Source organism: Pseudorasbora parva, chromosome 9, assembly GCF_024679245.1.
Source record: "Pseudorasbora parva isolate DD20220531a chromosome 9, ASM2467924v1, whole genome shotgun sequence".
NCBI lineage: Eukaryota > Metazoa > Chordata > Actinopteri > Cypriniformes > Gobionidae > Pseudorasbora > Pseudorasbora parva.
Window position 1 is genome coordinate 5841133 of NC_090180.1, and position 20719 is coordinate 5861851.

At 38.7% G+C, this 20719-nt stretch overlaps 2 protein-coding genes across 2 annotated transcripts; one reads left to right on the plus strand and one right to left on the minus strand.

Moving 5' to 3' along the window:
- Positions 1 to 226: 226 nt before the first annotated feature.
- On the minus strand, positions 227 to 9685 carry tcea1 (transcription elongation factor A (SII), 1). Its single transcript, XM_067453614.1, has 10 exons — positions 9485 to 9685; positions 8913 to 8975; positions 8706 to 8811; positions 8033 to 8132; positions 7742 to 7887; positions 6809 to 6865; positions 1244 to 1398; positions 999 to 1145; positions 850 to 921; positions 227 to 751 (listed from the first exon to the last, which is right to left on the minus strand). Exons 1-10 carry the CDS (start codon positions 9557 to 9559, stop codon positions 743 to 745), a joined length of 930 nt encoding a protein of 309 aa, XP_067309715.1. The 5' UTR covers positions 9560 to 9685; the 3' UTR covers positions 227 to 742.
- Positions 9686 to 12727: 3042 nt separating this feature from the next.
- Positions 12728 to 20585, plus strand: LOC137089988 (oxygen-regulated protein 1). Its single transcript, XM_067453616.1, has 3 exons — positions 12728 to 13381; positions 14076 to 14232; positions 14377 to 20585. The coding sequence occupies exons 1-3, from the start codon at positions 12728 to 12730 to the stop codon at positions 19875 to 19877; spliced, it is 6312 nt and encodes a 2103-aa protein (XP_067309717.1). The 3' UTR covers positions 19878 to 20585.
- Positions 20586 to 20719: the final 134 nt, after the last annotated feature.

Here is a 20719-nt window from a genome sequence, read left to right on the forward strand (position 1 = left end):
CAAATTTTTAATTGGATTTTTTAATGAGTGAAACAAAGATGTAACTGCAAAACCTCATAATAATGACATCTGATAAGAACCTATATGGTGACCTTAATCTAAGACTACACTTGGCTTGTAAATGCTTTTTATGAAGAGCAATAAAATAAGAATTGACAAGTAAAGCAATCATCTCAGATGTGTAATGTGATGTTTTGTTAAAAGGATGTATAAATCACACTTGCCATTGGTCTTTAAAACATTTTACTCCTGAAAGTAAAAGCAATGTACACAGTAAAAATTTGTAGATCATGCATATAAATATGTATAATTCAAAGAGTGACAAAGAGACTCAAAGTATCTTCCAAATGAAAAAGGTTTTTTTAAAAAAAATCTTGAGCCATTACCAAAAGCAAACATACGCTAAAGCATTTTATTTTAAAATTGGTAGGTTTGTCAAGGAAAATTAAATAGTTTTGACTAGTTTTCATTAGGGCAAAGCAAAACTATCTAAATATGAATGTTGTCAAAATGTTTTTCTACGTATATAAAAAGTGATGGTAAAAGAAAACTGACAACATTGATCATAGTCCAAAGGCCTATCTATACGTCAAGTTAAAACACAGGACATGAGTTTGTGGACCATTATAATGAAACAAACAGTTGATGGGATCTACTGTGGCCTTGGAATTGTCGTCAATGATACAGAAACGTGGTCCTGGAATTTAGCTACATCTCCAAACAAAGAGAACAACCCCCAACTTCAGCAGAACTGTGGAAATGGATTTAATACAGACAACGTGAATTAAATACATCGTGTTTGCAGGTAATATAAAGTTATGATAAAGGGCACAACAATAGGAAACATACCTTCCACCTATTTCCACATTCATTGCAGAAGACGAATGTTGTCATCGGTTCATCAGCACTTCGAGTTTGAACCTGAAGACAGATTTGTGTTTATAAAATGTATATATGAAAATCAACACAGATATTCCTAAAACACGGTCTATGGTTACCTGGGTGTATGTACACCTCTTCTTTTTGCATTTCCCGCAAGTGAACAGGTCAGTCTGGGTGCCTCCAGAAGTGGCCACTTGGTGGTCCCTGATGGCCTCTTTGGTCAGATTCTTGCGCATCTCCTTCAGCTCATCGCTTGCCATTTCCTGTCGGATTTAGATTTCCACACAGTCACCTCCAAAAGAACATGTTTCTATAACTATTTTAAAAATCGGAAAAGGCTACGGCGTCACTGTTTACTCACCTCCGCTGTCATTTTGGCTATGCGGTCTGGGCTCACATTCCCACACAACACGTTCCTTCGCAGGTTGGGGTTCTTTGCATCCTTAAGATTGGAAATTCGGCTTCTTACACGATTCTTGTATTTCATGTCCGTGTTTTTAAATTCCGAAAAGATACGTGCAAGTTGGTCAAGGAAATGGTTGTAAAATGTAATACGTATTTTATAAATACATTAATAAACACTACTTTACACACATTTCAATAAAAATGATAAATATAGCAGCAAGCAGCAAAAAGGGGCCAAGCACATAGAAGACACCATAAGTCATGCAAGCACAAGACATTTTAAGATGATTTAAGGCAAAATGGCTTAAATAAGTAGCTCTAGGAACTTACCACCAGGGTGGTTCCCAGAGAACTAAAAGTTCCCCTAGGAACACAATAGGAACTCTGAAGTGAAGTAAGCCGCGCTTATGACTTATTTTTACGGCGCTGAGAAAGCCAGAGCTTGAGCAGATATCTCTCACATTCTGTCTTTATGATTGATTTAACAGTCATGTGCTATAACAGTCTAATATTTTATTAGATATAACTAGGGCTGGGATAAACGATTATTTTTTAAACGATTAATCTAGCGATTATTTTTTTGATGCATCGATTAATCTAACGATTAATTTTTCCTGTCCGATTCGGTTACGATTAGATTCGATTATCTCCCCATTAATTGCCTAATAGCAATTTATACATGTTGATTTAATTATCTGAATGAAAAAAACTAATTCCTTAACATTGCAATATATGTTTATTGCTCTTAAAATTCCAAAGTAAAAGACTATACAAGAACAATGCATTCAATAAAATCATAACAAAGTGCACGCACACACACACACTTCTCATAATTCTCAGAATGCTTGTGGATTAAACATCACCGATGACGTTCATTGCCATGGATTTTATCGGGTTTACAAGAAAAGGTAGGATATATGGATATAATTGCGAACTGTTACTACTGATTGTATGCGTGAGCGCACGCTGTCACGGCATTCGAGTGCACACAGTCGTGGGCAGCCCCAAACTGCCTGACAGCGCGCTGAGTGAATATTCTGCATTATGAAAACATGTATGACAGTACACAGGCTACACTGTAACTTAAATGCGGCAGACTTTAATAGACAGTGAAACAAAGGCGGGACACCATAACTGGATGTCGGTACCGTAACTTAATTTAAACATCTGTCTTCCTGTGTGCAGAAATTTGTTTATGTAGCAGTGACAACAAAACGCGTGCATGCGCACCTGTGCTCCGTTCACGCCGCGCGCCAACCCGCAAGCCTTGCACTTCTGAAAGTCTGAGGAGCCACTCGTGTTGCTACCATAGATATACATAATAAATAATATACTTAATTACATAATATACTTTATTATGTATATCTATGGTTGCTAATACTCTCTGGCGCCACCATCTTTATTTTGAGCGTTGTCCCAGACCTAGATATAACTGTTATTACCGTATTTTCCGGACTATAAGTCGCTCCGGAGTATAAGTCGCATCAGTCAAAAAATTCGTCATGACGCGGAAAAAAACATATACAAGTCGCACTGGACTATAAGTCGCATTAGGGCAGAGCTGGAGCCGCGCACATGCGAGCACCCGCGCGCGCACGCGAGCACCTACTCGCGAGCACTCGCTCGTGCCCGCTTCACTGCATAACCCGAGCAGAAGAAAGAAAGTTTGAAGTGAGTGAGAAACTTGTAAGGGACTGGCGAAAAGCAGAGGTTACTTTAACTGTGATGAAGAAGAAAAAGAAATCTACTTGCGGACTGTAAGCAAGATGGCCAGAGCTGAAGGAACGAGTCCACAGACGCTTGAACTCTCTGCCGGGAGAGGCTCAGCCGCGCGAGACGAACGCTGTGAGACTCGTTCTCCGCTGCATATTTTACAACATGCTGTTTGTGTTTTGCAGAATAAGATTTTCTTTATGGGGGCATTTTGTTTGTGTTCAGTCTTTCTAAGTTGTTGTCTATAAGTAAATATTAGGCTACAGGAGCAGCATAGAGCGCATTCTCGCGGCTATATTTTTATTCTTGTCAGTCAGTATGAATTAAATTTGATATATAAGTCGCACCTGACTATAAGTCGCAGGACCAGCCAAACTATGAAAAAAAGTGCGACTTATAGTCCGGAAAATACGGTAGTGTTATCACGATACCAAAATTATGACTTCGATACCAGACTAAAATACCTCGATACCGATACTAAATCGATACCACGGTAAAAAAACAAACAAAAAAACAGATAATATGAACAATATGACAACAGAACTTATTATTCATTGTTTTGTTTTGTTTTGACTAAAAATTCACTTGGCCAGCATTTTCCTGCCCTGGTTTTGACCATTCCTCCTCTTATTGCTATGATAACATGCCAGTATGAACATCCTCACAGAGATCACATTATCAATCACGTTATCATTATCTAACCTTTCACTTGACTTCTCAACAGGTTGGGATGACCAAAATCTTATTTCATGATATGAGTAAACAAATTTTTTTAAGTGTAATTTTATAATTATAATATAGATTTTTAATTGTATCTTTGTTTTTAAAAATAAGCAAAAAACGCAAATTAGGCTACAAACAACAAAAACAGTGCTTTATTTTTCAGCTTCATTAGGCCTTTAACAGTAGCAAGTCAAGAAAGAAATCAAATATAAAAATATAAAAATGCTTACTTAGTCTTCACTCTATAATTTAACAATAAACTTAATGAATATATTTTAGTTATTTAGCCAAGCATGTGGTGTTTTTTTTTTTTTTTCATTGGTGTTAATCACACAGAATATTAGGTCTGTATTAAGACCTGCACGGATCTAATTACCTCAGCACGTTCACTAAATACATATCCGACTGTGTTTACCTCAATACTCGCCAGACCGTGCATTTTTACATATGTTTGACCATTCAAACCCAAATAATAATCCGTGAAAGGACTGAATGGCGATCGCATGTTTGTTGTCTGAATGGCGTGTGCGCGCGCTTCAGGTTAGAGTCCGGTAGCACGAGCTCGTCCCGAGCCGCGCTTTTTCTTCTCATGCGCGCATATTTCTGCTTTCTCTGTCATGCGCTGCGCGTATATATTTAACTCTTCTACTTCCAATGTTTAGTGAACGGTGGAAGGAGAGCTCTGCACACACGTCCTGACACCTGCTGTCACATATTAAGAAATACAGCTCATGTAAGCGCTGTCCTCCTTAAAGTACCGGTACTAATAAAAGTCCATATCGTACCGTTTGTAATAGCAGGGTATCGCAATACTTTTCTAGTACCGTGCAACACTAACTGTTATATAAAGAAAGATGACAGTACATGAAAAAGCATTAGTGTTTGATGCCCAGTGTCACTAGCTGAGCAGAAATACATAATCATGTTTTGAGTGAGGAAAAGAAGGGTTCAATTCTGGCTTTACTGGCAGAGGGATACAGCGAGCGTCGGGTTGCTTCCATCCTTAAAATTTTGAAGACGGCGGTTTATAAGAACAAGGTCAAGCAGAAGACATTGGGGACGACAAAGCTACAGATCGGCAGAGGGCGAAAACGACTCTCCACTGACCGGAATGGCCGGCAACTCATTCGAATGTCACTCAACAACCGTAGGATGACATCAAGTGATCTAAAAAAGAGAATGGCAAAACGTAGCTGGTGTGAAGTGCATGGCGAGAACTGTTTGAAACAGGCTCCTAGGGGCAGGGCTAAAGTTGTGCAAAGAAGGAAAAAGCCCTTCATCAATGAGAAGCAAAGAAGAACCAGGCTGAAGTTTGCAAGAGACCATTAGGATTGGACTGTAGAGGAGCAGATTTTGAGCCCCATTGACTACCATAGTAGGGGAAAAAATACTATGGTAGTCAATGGGGCTCAAAATCTGCTTATATACAAACATTCTTCCAATTATCTTTCCTTTGTGTTCAGCAAAAGAAAGAAATTCATGCAGGTTTGGAACAACTTGAGGGAGAGTAAATGATGACAGAATTTTTATTTTTGGGTAAACTAACCCTTTAAGGCATATACAAACTATGTCTGCTTGGATACTCATCAAGATGGATATGTTGACATACTTCTTGTGTGAGTTTGTCCGTTTAAGCGCAAGACTTGAAAGATAACTCAATATTTGCACACTTTTTTAAAGTTTACAAAGAGGTGAAACCGTAGTCTAGATGCTATTTTTATTTATCCGCCACGGTGGCCGGTAGGTGAAGAGAGTTTACCTGCCACAACTCAAAATCACCCGCATTTGGCTGGTGGCGGTGCTAATTTCCATCCCTGGTGCGCGCCCCCCGAGCCGATCTCAGACTGAGCACCCCGTTGTTTTTTAATACTTATGGGGATGAAAATAAATATATTCATGAATAATTTTTGGAGTCAAACTCTTTTGACAAATCTTGAACAATATTCGTAAGACTTTTTAAATACCTTTTAAGAGTCTTAATGTTTCCTAAATGGATTTATCTACTTTTAATATTTTTTAAGACCCAGCGGACACCCTGTTTCAGCTTTGTCCAAAACCTGGTCGTCTAATGGTTAGACGGAGGCCTGGAGAGGCCTACAAGCCACAGTGTCTCACACCCACTGTGAAATGTGGTGGAGGATCGGTGATCTGGGGGTGTTTCAGCAAGGCAGGAATCAGGCAGATTTGTCTTTGTGAAGGACGCATGAATCAAACCACGCACAAAATTTAAAATAGCCGACACCGAACATGGCAGCTTTGAAAACTCCAGAACCGCCACGGACAGAGAATACTAGAGTAGGTAAACAAACTTAAGCCGAAGCTCTCGTCACTATACCGCCGTCGCCGTGCTGAAGAAGCGCCGCAGACAGACCGAGTTTTCCTCACACTTCCTCTTCTCTCGTTACCGCGGCGGACAGAGACTACTAGAGTACGGTAGACAAGTGAACTCGGGCTGCTGGATATGTCGAGAACTCGGCTTACGTGACAGCCGTTCTCACTGCAGCGCGCGCTTACTGCCAAGGAAGTTGTAATGGCTGCCTTGTCATGACAGCAGCACGCGCGCGTTTGCTGACTAGAGCACTCTGGAAGGGGGATTGTTCTTTACAACCATCAATACTCCATTAATTTGCAGTTGAATGTCTATAATAATAGTATCAATATGTTGCATAACTACAGTCCTGTAATATTCAGGTAACAGCTGGAAAAAATGCTTTTTCTAAATCTCAAAATCTTTAAAAGCACTTATCTAAATCTCAAAGATCGGATCGGATCAGATCGGATAGAATAATGATAATCGATTCAAGATCTTGAGAATCGGAATCGAATCTTAAAATTTGAATCGAAACCCAGCCCTAGTTGGTGGTGCTAAAGCAATTAAGTTAGAGACTCAAAATTTGCTATGGTGAAAGTTCAGACTCTCGTCTGTATGTGTGCCAAATTTCATAACTTTCGCACAAGTGTTAGGTTCTATGGGCTGCCTTAGACTCAAGAACGGAAGGAGAAGCAGCGGAAGAAGAATAACAACACCAACAGATACATCTTCAGTGCTTGGCCCATAATTTTAGGATAAATACCAGAAGGATATATTCTTCAATTTGAGCTCCAAGTTCATCACAATCAGCACCAATCGCAATGTGATCATCTGGGGAAAAAAAAAAAAGACAAAACATTTATAAAAAAGAAAACACTAAACTTAGCACAGTGTGTGTGTAAATATGTATGTATATACACCCTCATGTCATTTCAAACCGCAAGACCAAACCGTTCAATCTTCAGAACACAAATGAAGATATTTTTGAGGAAATCAGAGAGCTCTCTGACCCCTCCATCGTTAGCAATTCAATTAACACTTTCAAGGCCCAGAAAGGTAAAGACATTGTTAAAATAGTTATAATGTGACTAGTTTTCGACCTTAATCCTTTTTGTGTGCAAAAAACAAACAAAAAGCTCTGACGTAACTCGAAAGCGCTGGACTGTATTTACTAGGTAAACTGCATAGAAGACTGACGTGAATAAATTGTTGAATTAAGATGTTATTTTTGTTTGTTTTTGGCACACAAAAAAGTATTCTTGACACTTCATAACATTAAAGTTGAACCACTGGAGTCAAATGGAATATTTTAACGATGTCTTTACCTTTCTGGGCCTTGAAAGTGTTAATTAAATGGCTGACTATGGAGGGGTCAGAGAGATCTCGGATTTCATCAAAAATATCTTAATTGAATATGAATGAAGGTCTTACAGGTTTGAAATGACATGAGGGTGAGTAATTAATGTACAAATGTAAATGTTTTGGTGAACTGACCCTTTAATAAACCAATTATCATCAATCACTAATAACTGTTGAAAATTTGTAAATCAAAGTACTCCATGCATTTTGCACCTGAATGTACGGTTAATAAATCAGAAAGATAATAAATTTACTAACAAGTCTAAATACTATTAGAAACTTGACACTGTCTGCTAACTTAGTAAGGAGAAAAATGTGTGCATGGAAAAATTGCCTGCCATGACTTGCCTCCTGTTTGCAAAGCACTTGACAGCATCTCCCTGCACTTGATACGGACTGAGTCAGATGTGCCTGGTGCTCGTGGGAAAGTGGCTATCAATGTGTTGGGTGTAACATCGACAGACTCGCTCTTACTGCTAGAATTACTGCTGGAGCTGAAAGAGGAATAAAAGAAAGCAAGAGTTAGATTTATAAAGCCTTATTTAGGGCTGAATATCAAAAAATTAAGATATGAATTAAAAAAAAAAAACACATTTTATTACAATCTCATGACCATGAACACAATCTTGAAGTTGGTACCTCTCCTCTCTGGGCTCCGGACTGGCTTGAGACGGTGAGACCACTGGTGTTGTGCGTTCCTTCTTTTTCTCCTCATTGTTCTTATCCGCAGCAGGTTCATCTGGATGTGAAAATCACTCTATAGTCATTTCATAAGTGTGATGCAACAAATGATCAGAAACCATATTTAACACCTCAAATTCTGGGACATTGTACAGAAGGAAACCTGCAGTTGCTACCACATACAGGCAATTAGTGGTATTACAACAACAAAACCCATAGTAAATGATATTATTGTTAAATAACTAAATGAGAAGTTTGAATTATACACAATGTAGGCATAGACAATTGTATACATTACATTATACATACAACCCCCCAAAAGTTTTGGACATAAGCCACACTTAAAAATGTGTGCATATCAAACTAAGTGTCACTTATTTTAAAGAAATAACACAAAAATAAAAAAACTTTAAAGTAAATTATTTTGCAAAAAGACATTTGCTATGGTTGTAAATTAAGCCATACAACATTTGGCCATTGTTTGGTTGTCAGATATTAGCAGATAATGGTCATAGTTAATGTGATGAAATACATTTGCTAGGACACCAATGTAAAGCCCAGTGTAACTTCATACATCCCATATATATTTTTCCCACATATTCATTACATTAAACATGACAATGTTATTTACCCAGCAACTTCTTCCAAGACTTGATCAAGGACTTGGCCAGTGAGGTCACTTCATCATCTGTGCTCTGCTTGCGGATGGCATTGACAGACATCCCAATCCTCGTGGACTGTTTAGAAGAAAAGAAAAGAAAGGGAGATCTCTAGTTACATTTACTGGAAGTGCTGAAGCGAGAATGGCGCGCAGTAAACAAGGTAAGCATAACGTTACCTGCAGAAGCTCCAGGGTCATGGGTATATTCTTTAGTTCCTTTAATAAGTCCAGTGCACCAGCCTAATAAAAAAAATGTATTTCATTATGACACTTTAAAAGACACAATAAAAAGAATAGGAACTTCAATAATACGTGCGCATTTTAGATCGACATCAACAGTAGTTACTTTGTAGCATAACTGTTGCAAATTATCCTCACTTTCACTCACTCAAATATGCTTTCAATATGCTTACAAAATGCTTGTAAAAAGAAGTCTTTATCCAGTTTGTATTCGAGATGAAATCAGTTGCATTACTGCCTCCCGCTGACTGACCCCGTGTATTTATCCGGGCTAACAGCGGCTAACGTTGCTAATTTTCCCGCTAAGCGTTGGGTTTCTTAACCAGTAAACTAAACCACTATATATTACAAACAATTGAGCATTAACCACTAAATCTAGTGACAAAACAATTCGCCAGTTTCGCTTTAGATAATTAAATTAATTATTCTTCATATGTAGCTTTTAGCTTGCTATACAATGTAGCCTCGTCTAGTAAGAGACAGAATTCATTCATGACAAAACACCTCACCCCGTTCTTCTTCTGTGCCATTTTATCCATCTTTTTTGCGATCCGGATGATCTCTTCCTCTTCTTTCTTACCCATGGTTGATGATTAGTGGCAAATATTAAATTTAAACGAAGTATATATGATTAAAAAAAACGTAGAACCACACACAAACACACCACAAAACCGGCGGCGACCGCAGCAGCTCTGGCAGGAAGGCGTTTCTATGAAAAGCCCAGGCATTACTAATCAACTCAATGACTAAGATGGGTCCATCGACGTAAACCCCAGGCAACACTAATCGAAAAACCGACACCATGTTATGTTTTTTTTACGGTATATGCATGTGTAGCGTCTGAATTTATTAATCGCTTCCAGCTTATTATTAGAACCACATGAGAGTTACACACATAAGTGACTAAAATGTTATGCACAATGCTTGTAAAACAGTTTGAATCGAATGGTATGGAGCGAATTGTGCTGAATTGATGAGATCCCAGCAACCTCTATGTGCAACACTAGAGTGCGCTCTTGCTCATTTTACAATGAACTACACCCGCGGGCAACATGACAACAGGTTTTGATGTCGGGTGGTAAGTGCTCAGATTCTTCTTCCTTGAATATATTGTCTTCAAGATAAATTAGTGAGGATATATCATTGTGAATGAATTATTAAAGGATGTTAATATATATTTTAGTGTCTTCACATGTTGGGAATGGGGTGGTGACACACTTACAAGAATGTTATAACATGCATAAGACACTTTTTTTAATTTCTTATGAGTATTATATGTGTTTACCACTGTTTTACAGTGCTTTCTTGTTACTAAATAAAAAATCTCATGTTTGTCTTAGTGCCTTGCATGTGTCCAAGCCTCTAATCCTTAGACAACGTGATTCCACATCCAGTGAATTTGTTTGCCCTAAGTAACACCTAGGCTACAACAAAATCAGAAATAATTATGGCATGTTTGGTAATGACAGCAAAAATGCACCTTACACTGCTCTGAAACTCTTTACTCAAGCGGTTAAAGTAAGAGCTTGATCAGTGATTGAAACTGTTCTGCTTAAATCAAACTGCTTGAATTTTCCTTAGAAACACAAGGAGGCTAATCTCCACCCCATGCTGATAAGGAAATCCTATAAAACTATCTGAGACATGGCAGGGAAGGAGTCGTGAGATTACTAGAAACCACTGAGCATCGCTGAACAAACATCAGTGTCTCATTAAAACAAATGAATAGGCCTACAAATTAAAGAATTAATAAGTTTGGCAGGCAAGTTCTTGCAAGACTAAGTTCACGCTTATTATATGCAGTTCATATCCATGTCTGGTGCTGATTGATTATCATGATCCAAGATTAACATAATCCCAGATGTAATGCACTAAGAACAAGTGTTGCCTTGCTGTATATCAATCGCAATCACAATATTCCTGCTGCGCATCCGTAGTCACAGTTAGGCTCCCACTGAGAGACACATGCTTTACCAGCTGAGACTTCCCTTTCCCTTATAGTCAGCCACAGCAAAACCTCTCTACTTCACCCCACTCTAATCCCTATTAACAGAGCCCTTAAATCTGCTTATATCTCTGCAAGAAATAAGAAACACCTTTAGCCATATGCTAGATATCACACAGCAGAAAAAATACTTTAGTTCCCATTATGTTTAAGTGAAAACCTCTAAAAACATTACAATTGTGATTTGATTTGCTGATTATGCAGCCAGATGAGACAAACACTATGCAACCTCATTCAATCAGAAAAGCAGATATTATATAAACAGTTGAGATCAACCAAAATGTTTACATGGAGGTTGTTGCATAACTGAAATACAATGTTTTGTGTGATATCATTCATTATCACACTTGCTGTTATTATGGTTATCATTACTTCATTGTTAGACACCTCGTATGCTATACAGTTCAATTATTACAAATACAGATTATACATTTTAAAATGTTCTTTTCATATTTATTTTAATACATAGAGGCTTAAAAATGAAAGTATTCCTGATACACTCTTTCTCCAAAATGCTGTTTAACCATGACCAAAGATTACACAAATCGACCCTGATGCCTGCCATCCCAAAATAGCCTTGAGCGTTGTTCATAATCTCCTCAGTAGATGGACAACCAACTCGCCAACTCAACCCTCCTGAAAATGTGAAATAAGGTAAGATAAGTAACTTGATTTTTTTTTAAACTAACTATAGCATCAGAACTAGTAGCATATTCCAGATATTTTTTAAATATTTATATTAGTAAATGATCCTGCTATAAAAATGTACATGCTAATAATCAGATAAGATATTATATTAAATTTGGTGTTTTGTTTTTAAGAGATATTGCATTGACCATTTTATGTAATGTCATTTGCAGGAGATAAGAAGGAGATTTGAATGTTTTAAGCTTTATATATGTGTTTTTAAATCATGGCTTCCAGAACATGTCTTGTGGCTATTATGCAAGTCAGTGCCGTTTCCTGCTCTGAAAAATGATTGTGGAGCAGCATTTGTTACTTAAATGAGGGTGTTTGTGCCACATGGCAAGGAAGTCTGTATAAAACTATGTTTTCAGATATAGCACTGCACATTTTAGGACTAGTTGTTTCAGTATTTCTGGAGTCCTTTCTCAGATCAACAAACATTGTTCAGGGTGTTAAAATGTATGCTATTTGTATCACCTCTACTTAGTTTAAGTTGAGTTCAATAAATATTGGCATTAGCATTTGTTTTTCATCTTTAACTCCTTATACCTGACCGTGGAAAGTGAACCTTCCCGGGCAAATTATTTTAGTCCTTAAGAGAGGCCATTTCATTTTTGACTGCAAGAAGCCATTTTGTTAATGACTGGAATGAAAAATTGAAAACAATACCTGAAAGACGAATGTTGTTGTTGCTGCTAATGATCTACAGACGGATTCTTCTAACGCATTTATAGTTGTAAGAATGGCCATTAAAAAGAGCATATCACATAATTGAAAGGTTTTGTTTTGTTGTCATAAGCTAAAAAAACCCCGGAGCACACTCATTTACAAAAACTCTTGCTTTATGGTTGACACAAAGTGGATGCGTAAGCTGTTTCAACACGGTAGAATCTAATAGGACCTAATGGGAACAATATTAGGCATGTAATACAGGATTTATATTGTTATTATGTACAAAAATGAAAAAAGAACAACCTTGTTGTGTTGAAAAAAGTCATATTACACAGAAAAAAAGGTTTTGTTAAATAATTATTCTTTCTTTTTTTCAGTATCTTTTAATATGAGCAGGACGTCCCTTAATGATGCACCTCATCCTGATGTGTTCCCGGGGAGCACGCAGACATTGGTCTCCAGGGCCCCACCCCCCCAGCCAGACCCCATTACCACTAAGAGGGTGTGTTTCTACAAAAGCGGGGACCCTCAGTTTTCGGGACACCGGATGGTCATCAACAGCCGCACTTTTAAAACCTTTGATGCTCTTCTAGATGCGCTCTCCAGGAAAGTGCCTCTGCCATTTGGGGTAAGGACCATCACAACACCAAGGGGAACACATGCTGTCCGTACTCTTGATGATGTGCAGGATGGGGGTTCTTATCTGTGCTCAGATCAGAAAAAAGTCAAGCCTTTTAACTTGGACGTGGTCCACAAGAGACAGGTCCCTTGGAACACCACCAGAGCTGCCAGTGCACGCAGAGAACTGGTCCGGCAGATTGCAAAGAAAAATGAAGTGACCACAAGGACAGTAAAAATGGCAGAACACTCCATGGTGCGGACACCAAAAAGACTAACGGTGTATAAAAACAGGGATCCGAGTGTGAAGCGAGTAATTGTCGTTCAGAGGAAAACAGCACCAAATTTTGAAGCTCTTATGGATTATCTTTCTCAAGTGATGCAGTTCCCAGTTCTGAAGCTTTACACTGAAGATGGCAGAAGAGTAAGTAGAATATTTATAGTATAAAAATAGATTTTTTTTCTGGCTAAAATTAACACACAAGAATGGTATCATTGTTAGAATTAAACATTGACATAGGATTAAACATAGCAGAAGTAATTGTTTAGTGATGATGGTACAATTAAATTAAATCAAAAGGGTTTTTGACTACACAAGATTATATTAATGCTTTTTATTCTGTAAAACTGTGTATTATATTCTTATAGAGTTAGTAATATACCTACTCATAGAAGTTAAAGATCATGGTACATGCTGTTGTAAAATAATTAAATAAATAAAAGCAGGGAATCACTATTGTATTTTATATGTAATACAATGGCTTTTAAAAGATCTGTACACCATACTGGACAACATATATTAGCTGGTTAAATAAAAGTTGGATGGCAACCAGATTTTAAGTCAAATTAAGTCAAATAAATCTTTGACTAATGGGGGAAAATGTTGTTATTATTATACCATTATGTATTTATGTAATTTAATACAATATATTTTACTACTGTTAGACAACTTTTTTACAATATCTTTCTTAAAAAATCTTTTAGATTTTGTTTTGCTTTGCATTATCAAGAATTTTAAAGCTATTAGTGAGCTGCCAAACTTATGTCCTAATGTTTGAACTTAAAAAAAAAAGAATGTTATTTACTGGACACGCATTAAGTTTCGTATTTATTTATAGGTTGAAGGACTTCCTGCCCTCATTTTGTGCTCTGGGATTGTTGTGGCAGCTGGTAACGAACCATTCAGAATAGGAAACTACAATCTCCCAGCTCCCACACAAACCCAGTCAAGGATATCTGAATCTTTGGGTCCAACACAAACAGAGACACTTCTACGTAAGCCTAAATTATTATTTTTTAAATACTGATTTATTTAGCACTTTGCTTTAGTGATAAAATGATTTTGATCTTACATTTTGATTTTCAAGTTTAATTGATGTTTTTTTTTTTTTTCATCTTCTAATTCCATTCGTCCATAAGAAGAAAAAAATATTCCAGCTGGGACTTTTTCAAGATCAAGGAATTTCTCTTTATCTTCTGAGAGGTTCCTTGTTGAGCAGATCAATAAGTCGCTAAATGGAAATCTGACAGAGCACAATAGCACAAAGAATGAATCAATGGAGACAGAAGGTAGTCAGCCAGTGGGATCAGATGAGATGGAGACTTCTGTCTGTATGGAGGGTGTGAAGGAGAGGAGTTACCCCATCATGCCTACCGAAGACGACATTGAAAAATCATTCCGGGTCAATGAGGATGGCAGCATGACAGTGGAAATGAAGGTGCATCTTACTATAAAACAAGAGGAAATGATTCACTGGACAACTACACTGAGTCGCGCCTCTGTTAATAGCCAGCAGAGGGCAGTGTGCACTTCTAAAGCACAATCAAGTGCAAACTCATTAGATGTAACCAATGACTCAGGCAAAGAGTCGAATGGACCTCACAGCCTAGATTCAAAAGAAATCAATACACTCGCTAACAAATCTGTGGGATTCAACAAGGAAGAAAGAGGAAATTATGGCAGTGATACATCTTCTGAGAAGCCTAAGCCCATCTTTAGAAGGCAGCCCACTCCAGGACCCAGACAACAAAGAAAAGAGGCTTCAGTCGAAAACATCAAAACAGTTTCAGAGACTGAAGTTCAGGAGAATTCAGTGGGTGCGTACTCATACATAGAGCGAACTGCACAGGGAGAGCTGACAGAAGGCTACTGTGTGGTCAGTCGCAGCAGTAGCAGCAGCACAAGAACCGTGCCAAAAGGAGTGAGTGAATCAGGAGAAGTTAAGCAGAAGAAGTCTCACTCCTCCTTCAGATCCTCAGGCATGGCAGAGGTTCTCCAGCTACAAAACAATGGGACAATGGGAATAACAGAGACTGTGGTACATATATATGAATCACAGGGTATGTGTGACAATTACTATGCAAATACACAGGTGGATATGGACAACAAGCCTGGATACCACACTAAAGCTTTGCCTCAAAGTAAGCCAAGCTCAACCGACTCAGGACCCCCTTCGTCAAGTAACGATTGCGATGTAGATCTCACTAGACAGTCCACAAGCTCCAACTCACAGGATGGTGGAAAAACTAATATGCTGTCACTGTCGTCTGCCCATTCAACACCTCCAATAAAGATAAATAACAATCCATCCATCCTCACTGATGATAAAAAACAAACCTTGGCTGAGTGTACAACTGAATTAAATGAAAAGAAAAGCATGCATCCAGCAACAGCAATGGAACAAGGCTCGGATGATAAAAGCATTGTTGGTAATAAAAATAATAAATCAAAGTCCAAAAAATCTAAGAAAAGTACTTCTTCTGAATCATCTGGGCTTGGGAAAAAAATAAAAGGCAGTGCTCCAGGCTCTTCAAAAGACCTCCAAAAGACGCCAGACACACTGAGCCACACAGGATCGGAGAAAAAGACTAGCTCAGCAGAAAGTAACAAACGTGAGCACAAAGCTGTAAGAGACAAGAATATGAAAACCTTTGACAGTTCTCCGAAGAGTAGAAACTTGAATCTTGATATTGGGAATCAAAGAGGGTCAGATAAAGAGCTCAAGCTAAAAGATAAAACCATCAAATACATCTCCCACAAAGTAAACAAAAATGACAGTGACTCTCAAGGGCCCAAACTAAAGAAGAATAGCTTAGACATCCGATTGCCTGACCATCCAGCGCCACAGATAAAGACGCTACCCAAACAAAGGTCAATGAATGGTGTCAGATCAAAATCCTCTAAACAAAAACAGGAGTTAAGTGAAAGTGTGTCATTGCCTGTGCTACAGTCCTCTTCCTCCAGTGTAAATCAATATGTTGAAAACTGGCTGAAAAAAATTGAACCAGAATCTGTGCCCTATGATGATGATGATGATGATGATGATGATGATGATGATGAGACACTCCATCCTGAGATTGTACCAAGGCCGGTATTCCTTATAGGGAGTGACTCCACTGATGGCTCTGAGATTAAAAGTGACCCCGAAAAAGAGGATGAACACCCTGCTCTAGAACATTATGCTGATGAGAGGCCAATGTCTCGCCCACCTGTGCAAATAAGGTGTGAGGGAGAGCTAACAGAGCCACAAAGACCAATAGGATTTTGTAAATCTATGCCAATTTTGAGGGTAAATTCTGAACAGGAGGAACTTGTAAGAATGCACAAGTCATCTGAAAACCTGGTTCTCCCAGAACCTTCTGGGCCATCACAAAGTACAGAAGTCAGTGTTAGGTCTGGCATGAAACCAGTTTTGCAAAAGTTGTGTTTATCTGTTCAGTCCATCAAGCGGGCATTGAGTCAGACCCGCTTAACACCTGAGGAAAAGGAAAAGTCCAGTAGCCTCCCAGACTTCTCATCTCAGGTGGCATCTGCCTTTGGTTCTCCATCCAGAGCTTTTCTGTCCTTCTTGTCACTGATGACTCTGAGAGATGGCCTTTCAGTCCTCTACAAAGATGAATCACAAGCCAGCAACTCCGACATCTGCCCAGAGGCCCTGCAAGTAATGCAGTCCTTGGAAAAAATATCCAATATTAAAGATGAAGATGAGCTAAAGGCCAGCTTGACCAGTCTTCAAAGTTCAACTTCGTCCAAATTAAAACAAAGCTGGAGAGATTTCCAAGAGAATGGTAGAGAAAATTCCTTTGGAGAGAGTCCGCCTCTCTCACCAAGACTATCAGAGCAGGAGTTTGCCGTCGAAGTGGACTTAGACGGAGAGGTGGAGGATCAAGACAAACAGATCAATTTTGGTATAGAACAGTTACTGGATGAACTGAACATGCCTGAAGATCTTCACAGAGAGATTTCCTCTCTTGTTGAAGGAGAACTAAAGTATTTTAATCAAACAGACACCAGTGAAATCTCGGGTAAAGAAAAGGAAAACCATGGTGGCTCCTTGAGTGGTAGTTTGGAGAAAACTGCTGACATGGAAGAGGAAAAGGAGCATGATGGCCAAGTCAATGACACAACCAATGATGACATAACCAGTGATCCAAAAAACACTGAATCTCAGGAACTACATTTAATTCAACCTCAATCCCCTGACTCAGAAACTATAGAAAAGGACATTGGCAATGAAGATTCTGGAATAGCAGTACCTAATCAATCACCTGAGGGTAATGGTAGTGATTCAAGTAAAGCAGAGGTTTTAGAAACATCTGATAACCACCAGACAAATGCAGAGAACATGCAAGAAAGGGTAATGTATGCAGAATCTGAAAACAATGCTAAAGAAGAGTGTTCTCCAACATCAGAACCAAAGATGATAGATGAAGTTGGAGAAGAAGTTTTTAAGCTCTCTGATGACCAAGACAATATATCTGAAAGTGTGGACAATGTAACTCCAGAGAATACAAAAGACACTGATGTTGAGGAGGAGGACATCACCCAGAGCATCAAAGAACCTAGTGAACAATCAGATGCGTCAGAACCTGAAGACACGGATGCCAAACTTTCTTGTTCAGCATCCGAAACTGAGTGTGAGCCATTACCAGTCAGAGAATTAGCTGAGCTAAATGAGGACAATCAGTCTAGTACAGCTGAAGAGAGTGTCAGAGAGCAAGCTGATCATTCAGATTTTGAGGAAACTATTGGTGATGGAGGACAGGAACAAGAAACCAAGTCCATCTTATCACAACGTGAGTCCCTTTACTCAGAGCCCTCGGAGACGTCATTGCCTCACCACGATACAGAGGGTGAATGTAGAGAGCAAACATTAGAATCATCAAGTCAAGCAGATGGATCAACTCCAGATGTGGATGAGTCTCCAGATGTGGATCAACAAGAAGATGCTACTCCAGAGGTCTCAGAAGGTGAGGATCCTGATCCATACTGCAATAGCGGCAGCCCTCAATGTGACAGTAGTGATGAGAATAGTACGACTCCTGTAGCTGAATCTGAGAAAGCACAACAAACTGAAGAAGAACATGACATTAAAGACGTGGACCATGAGAGCTCTGAAGTTTGTGAACGAGCAGATTCAGATGCTGAACCAGACTCTTGTACGGTTACAGATACTGAGGCTGTGGATGAGAATATGACAGAAAAAAAGTCTTACACAAGTGATTCCGAACCCTACAAAGTTCAGACTTTAGAGGAATGCAGTCACACTGATAAAAAAGACAGTTCCACTGAAGAGCGCGATTCTGAAGAGAATGAAGAGGGCTATAATAGTGGTTTGCTTGATTCTCATAATAATAATGTCAGTGGTGTTCGACACTCTATTGCATATACAGATACCAAAGATTCTTTAGAAGGGGAGTCATGCAGCAGTGCAAGTAAAAGTGAGCACCAGTTTGAGAAGGCAGAGAGTTTCGGTATGGAACATGGATATCATTATCTGCTACATCCAACTGAGATCTCACAAGAGGTGTTAGACTTAATCAATTCGGCCTTGTTGTCCTCTACTCTGACTGTCACATGTGATTCAAATGGCAACCTCAGAATAGAGCCAGACAAATGTAAAATGAGGGAGATATTCATGGCTTCCCAAAAGACAGATGAGCAGTACGGTCAAAACTGTCTCCCAAGCCCTAATACATCAGATCTGTCTGATTACAGGCCTGAGACATCTGACAATGGTGGGTACCAGTCGCAGGAGCTTTTTACTGAGAGTGGAGAAGAGGAGGTGGAGAGGTTGCGTATCTTTCAAGAAATTATACAACAAAGCACAGAGAAGCCAAAAAGAAAAAAACATGTGAAAGGGAACGATTCGATTAAATCATCTACATGGACGACAACAAAACATACTCCCAGTCCAAGTTTAAAAAGCAGTAGTCTTGCTTCTTTTCAGGATACTAAAAGTGCAATACAAGAAGCAGTTTGCAACAGTAATTCACCTAGTGATAAAAGTTCACTTAATGGGGACTCTGATTCGGTAAAGGGTATGGCTTTAAAAAATAATGTGGACTCCAGAGATGGAGTGCTGATTGATAAAGGCAGGTGGCTTCTCAAAGAAAACCACCTCATCCGAAACTCTCCTCCTGCATCTATGGGAATGTATGGAAATGGAGACACCACATCAGCTGACACAGCTCTGGACAACAGGAGTGAGGATTCACCCTATCCGTATTGTGAGAACCAAACCTCGCCTCTGGCGGTAATATCCTCTTCAGAGCTGGAAGACATGGCTAAACCCCCTACACCGAAGTGTACATACTTCAATATGTCACATTGCAGTGACTCCGATCCTCTCTTGGATGACCAAAGTGTCAAAAGTGGCAGCGGTGGAGGGGACACTAGGAGGAACAAGGAGCTTAAGGTGTCTCCGATGGGTGAGCCTTCTAAAATGTGGGCAAAGAAAAACGGAAGTATGTCTTCATTCGCATCTGTTGAGTTCAAACTGCCTGATGGAAAAGTTCATCCTCAGGAGGGGTCAGGGTCTGGTACTAACACATCTCAGAATCAAGACAGTCGGACAGTAGAGGAGGAATCGAAGGAGGGGATAAGTCTCAGGTGTGGGCAGCACTGCCCAATACTATAGTTCAAAAGGGAAAATGTACCAGCTACAAAAGCTTCTATTTAAGGTACTGCCAGATTTCAGTTATTTATTGAGGTTTGTATGCTTAAACTGTTTGAACAGCACATATAATGAGAAGAACTGCAGTAATAAGACTTTCATTTTCTCACTTGGGTGCCTGCTGGAGTTTAAGCTTTCAGTTGTAATCATTTGAGTGTTGTAAACAGTTTTGGGCTATTTCAAACATGTCTTTTCATTTCACACGGGCTATATTGCACAGTTGATCTGATTTACTTGAATTTATTGAACTTCCTAAGTGGTATTTCTCATAGAGAAAAACGAAAGCTGTCTTTTATTTGAATGATAAGATGAAGTAAAATGTTTGTTTCAGAGATGTAGAGATGCTTGCATACTAAAATAATAATAATAATAAATTAAATAAAATGATGTAATGTGCAAGTTTAAAACAGCATTCACAGCCCGTTTTTTGAAGGGTCGTCTGCTGAATGATCTCAAGATGCATTGCCTCACTCTTTGAACCACATTTCAAAGTTTCTTTGTATGAAATCCCTATATTATATATAGAAGAGTGATTACTGTTACTTTAACGTCATGTGGTTAGAATAGGATAAGAGTGAACAATGCTGTTTTCCGCCATGAAACCAACATTTATTGTTTGAATTGATTGCTCATTTTGAGATTTTTAGTGTAGTTTATGTTTTGAGAAATGTTTTAATATCATAGCACTATATCCTGGGAAAGAGCACAATGTAAAAAATCTGATTATGCATGAAGGCAGCTGTCATCATTATCACATTAAATGTGATAATTTTTTATTGTGCTGATAACTAAGAGATCAAATAAAA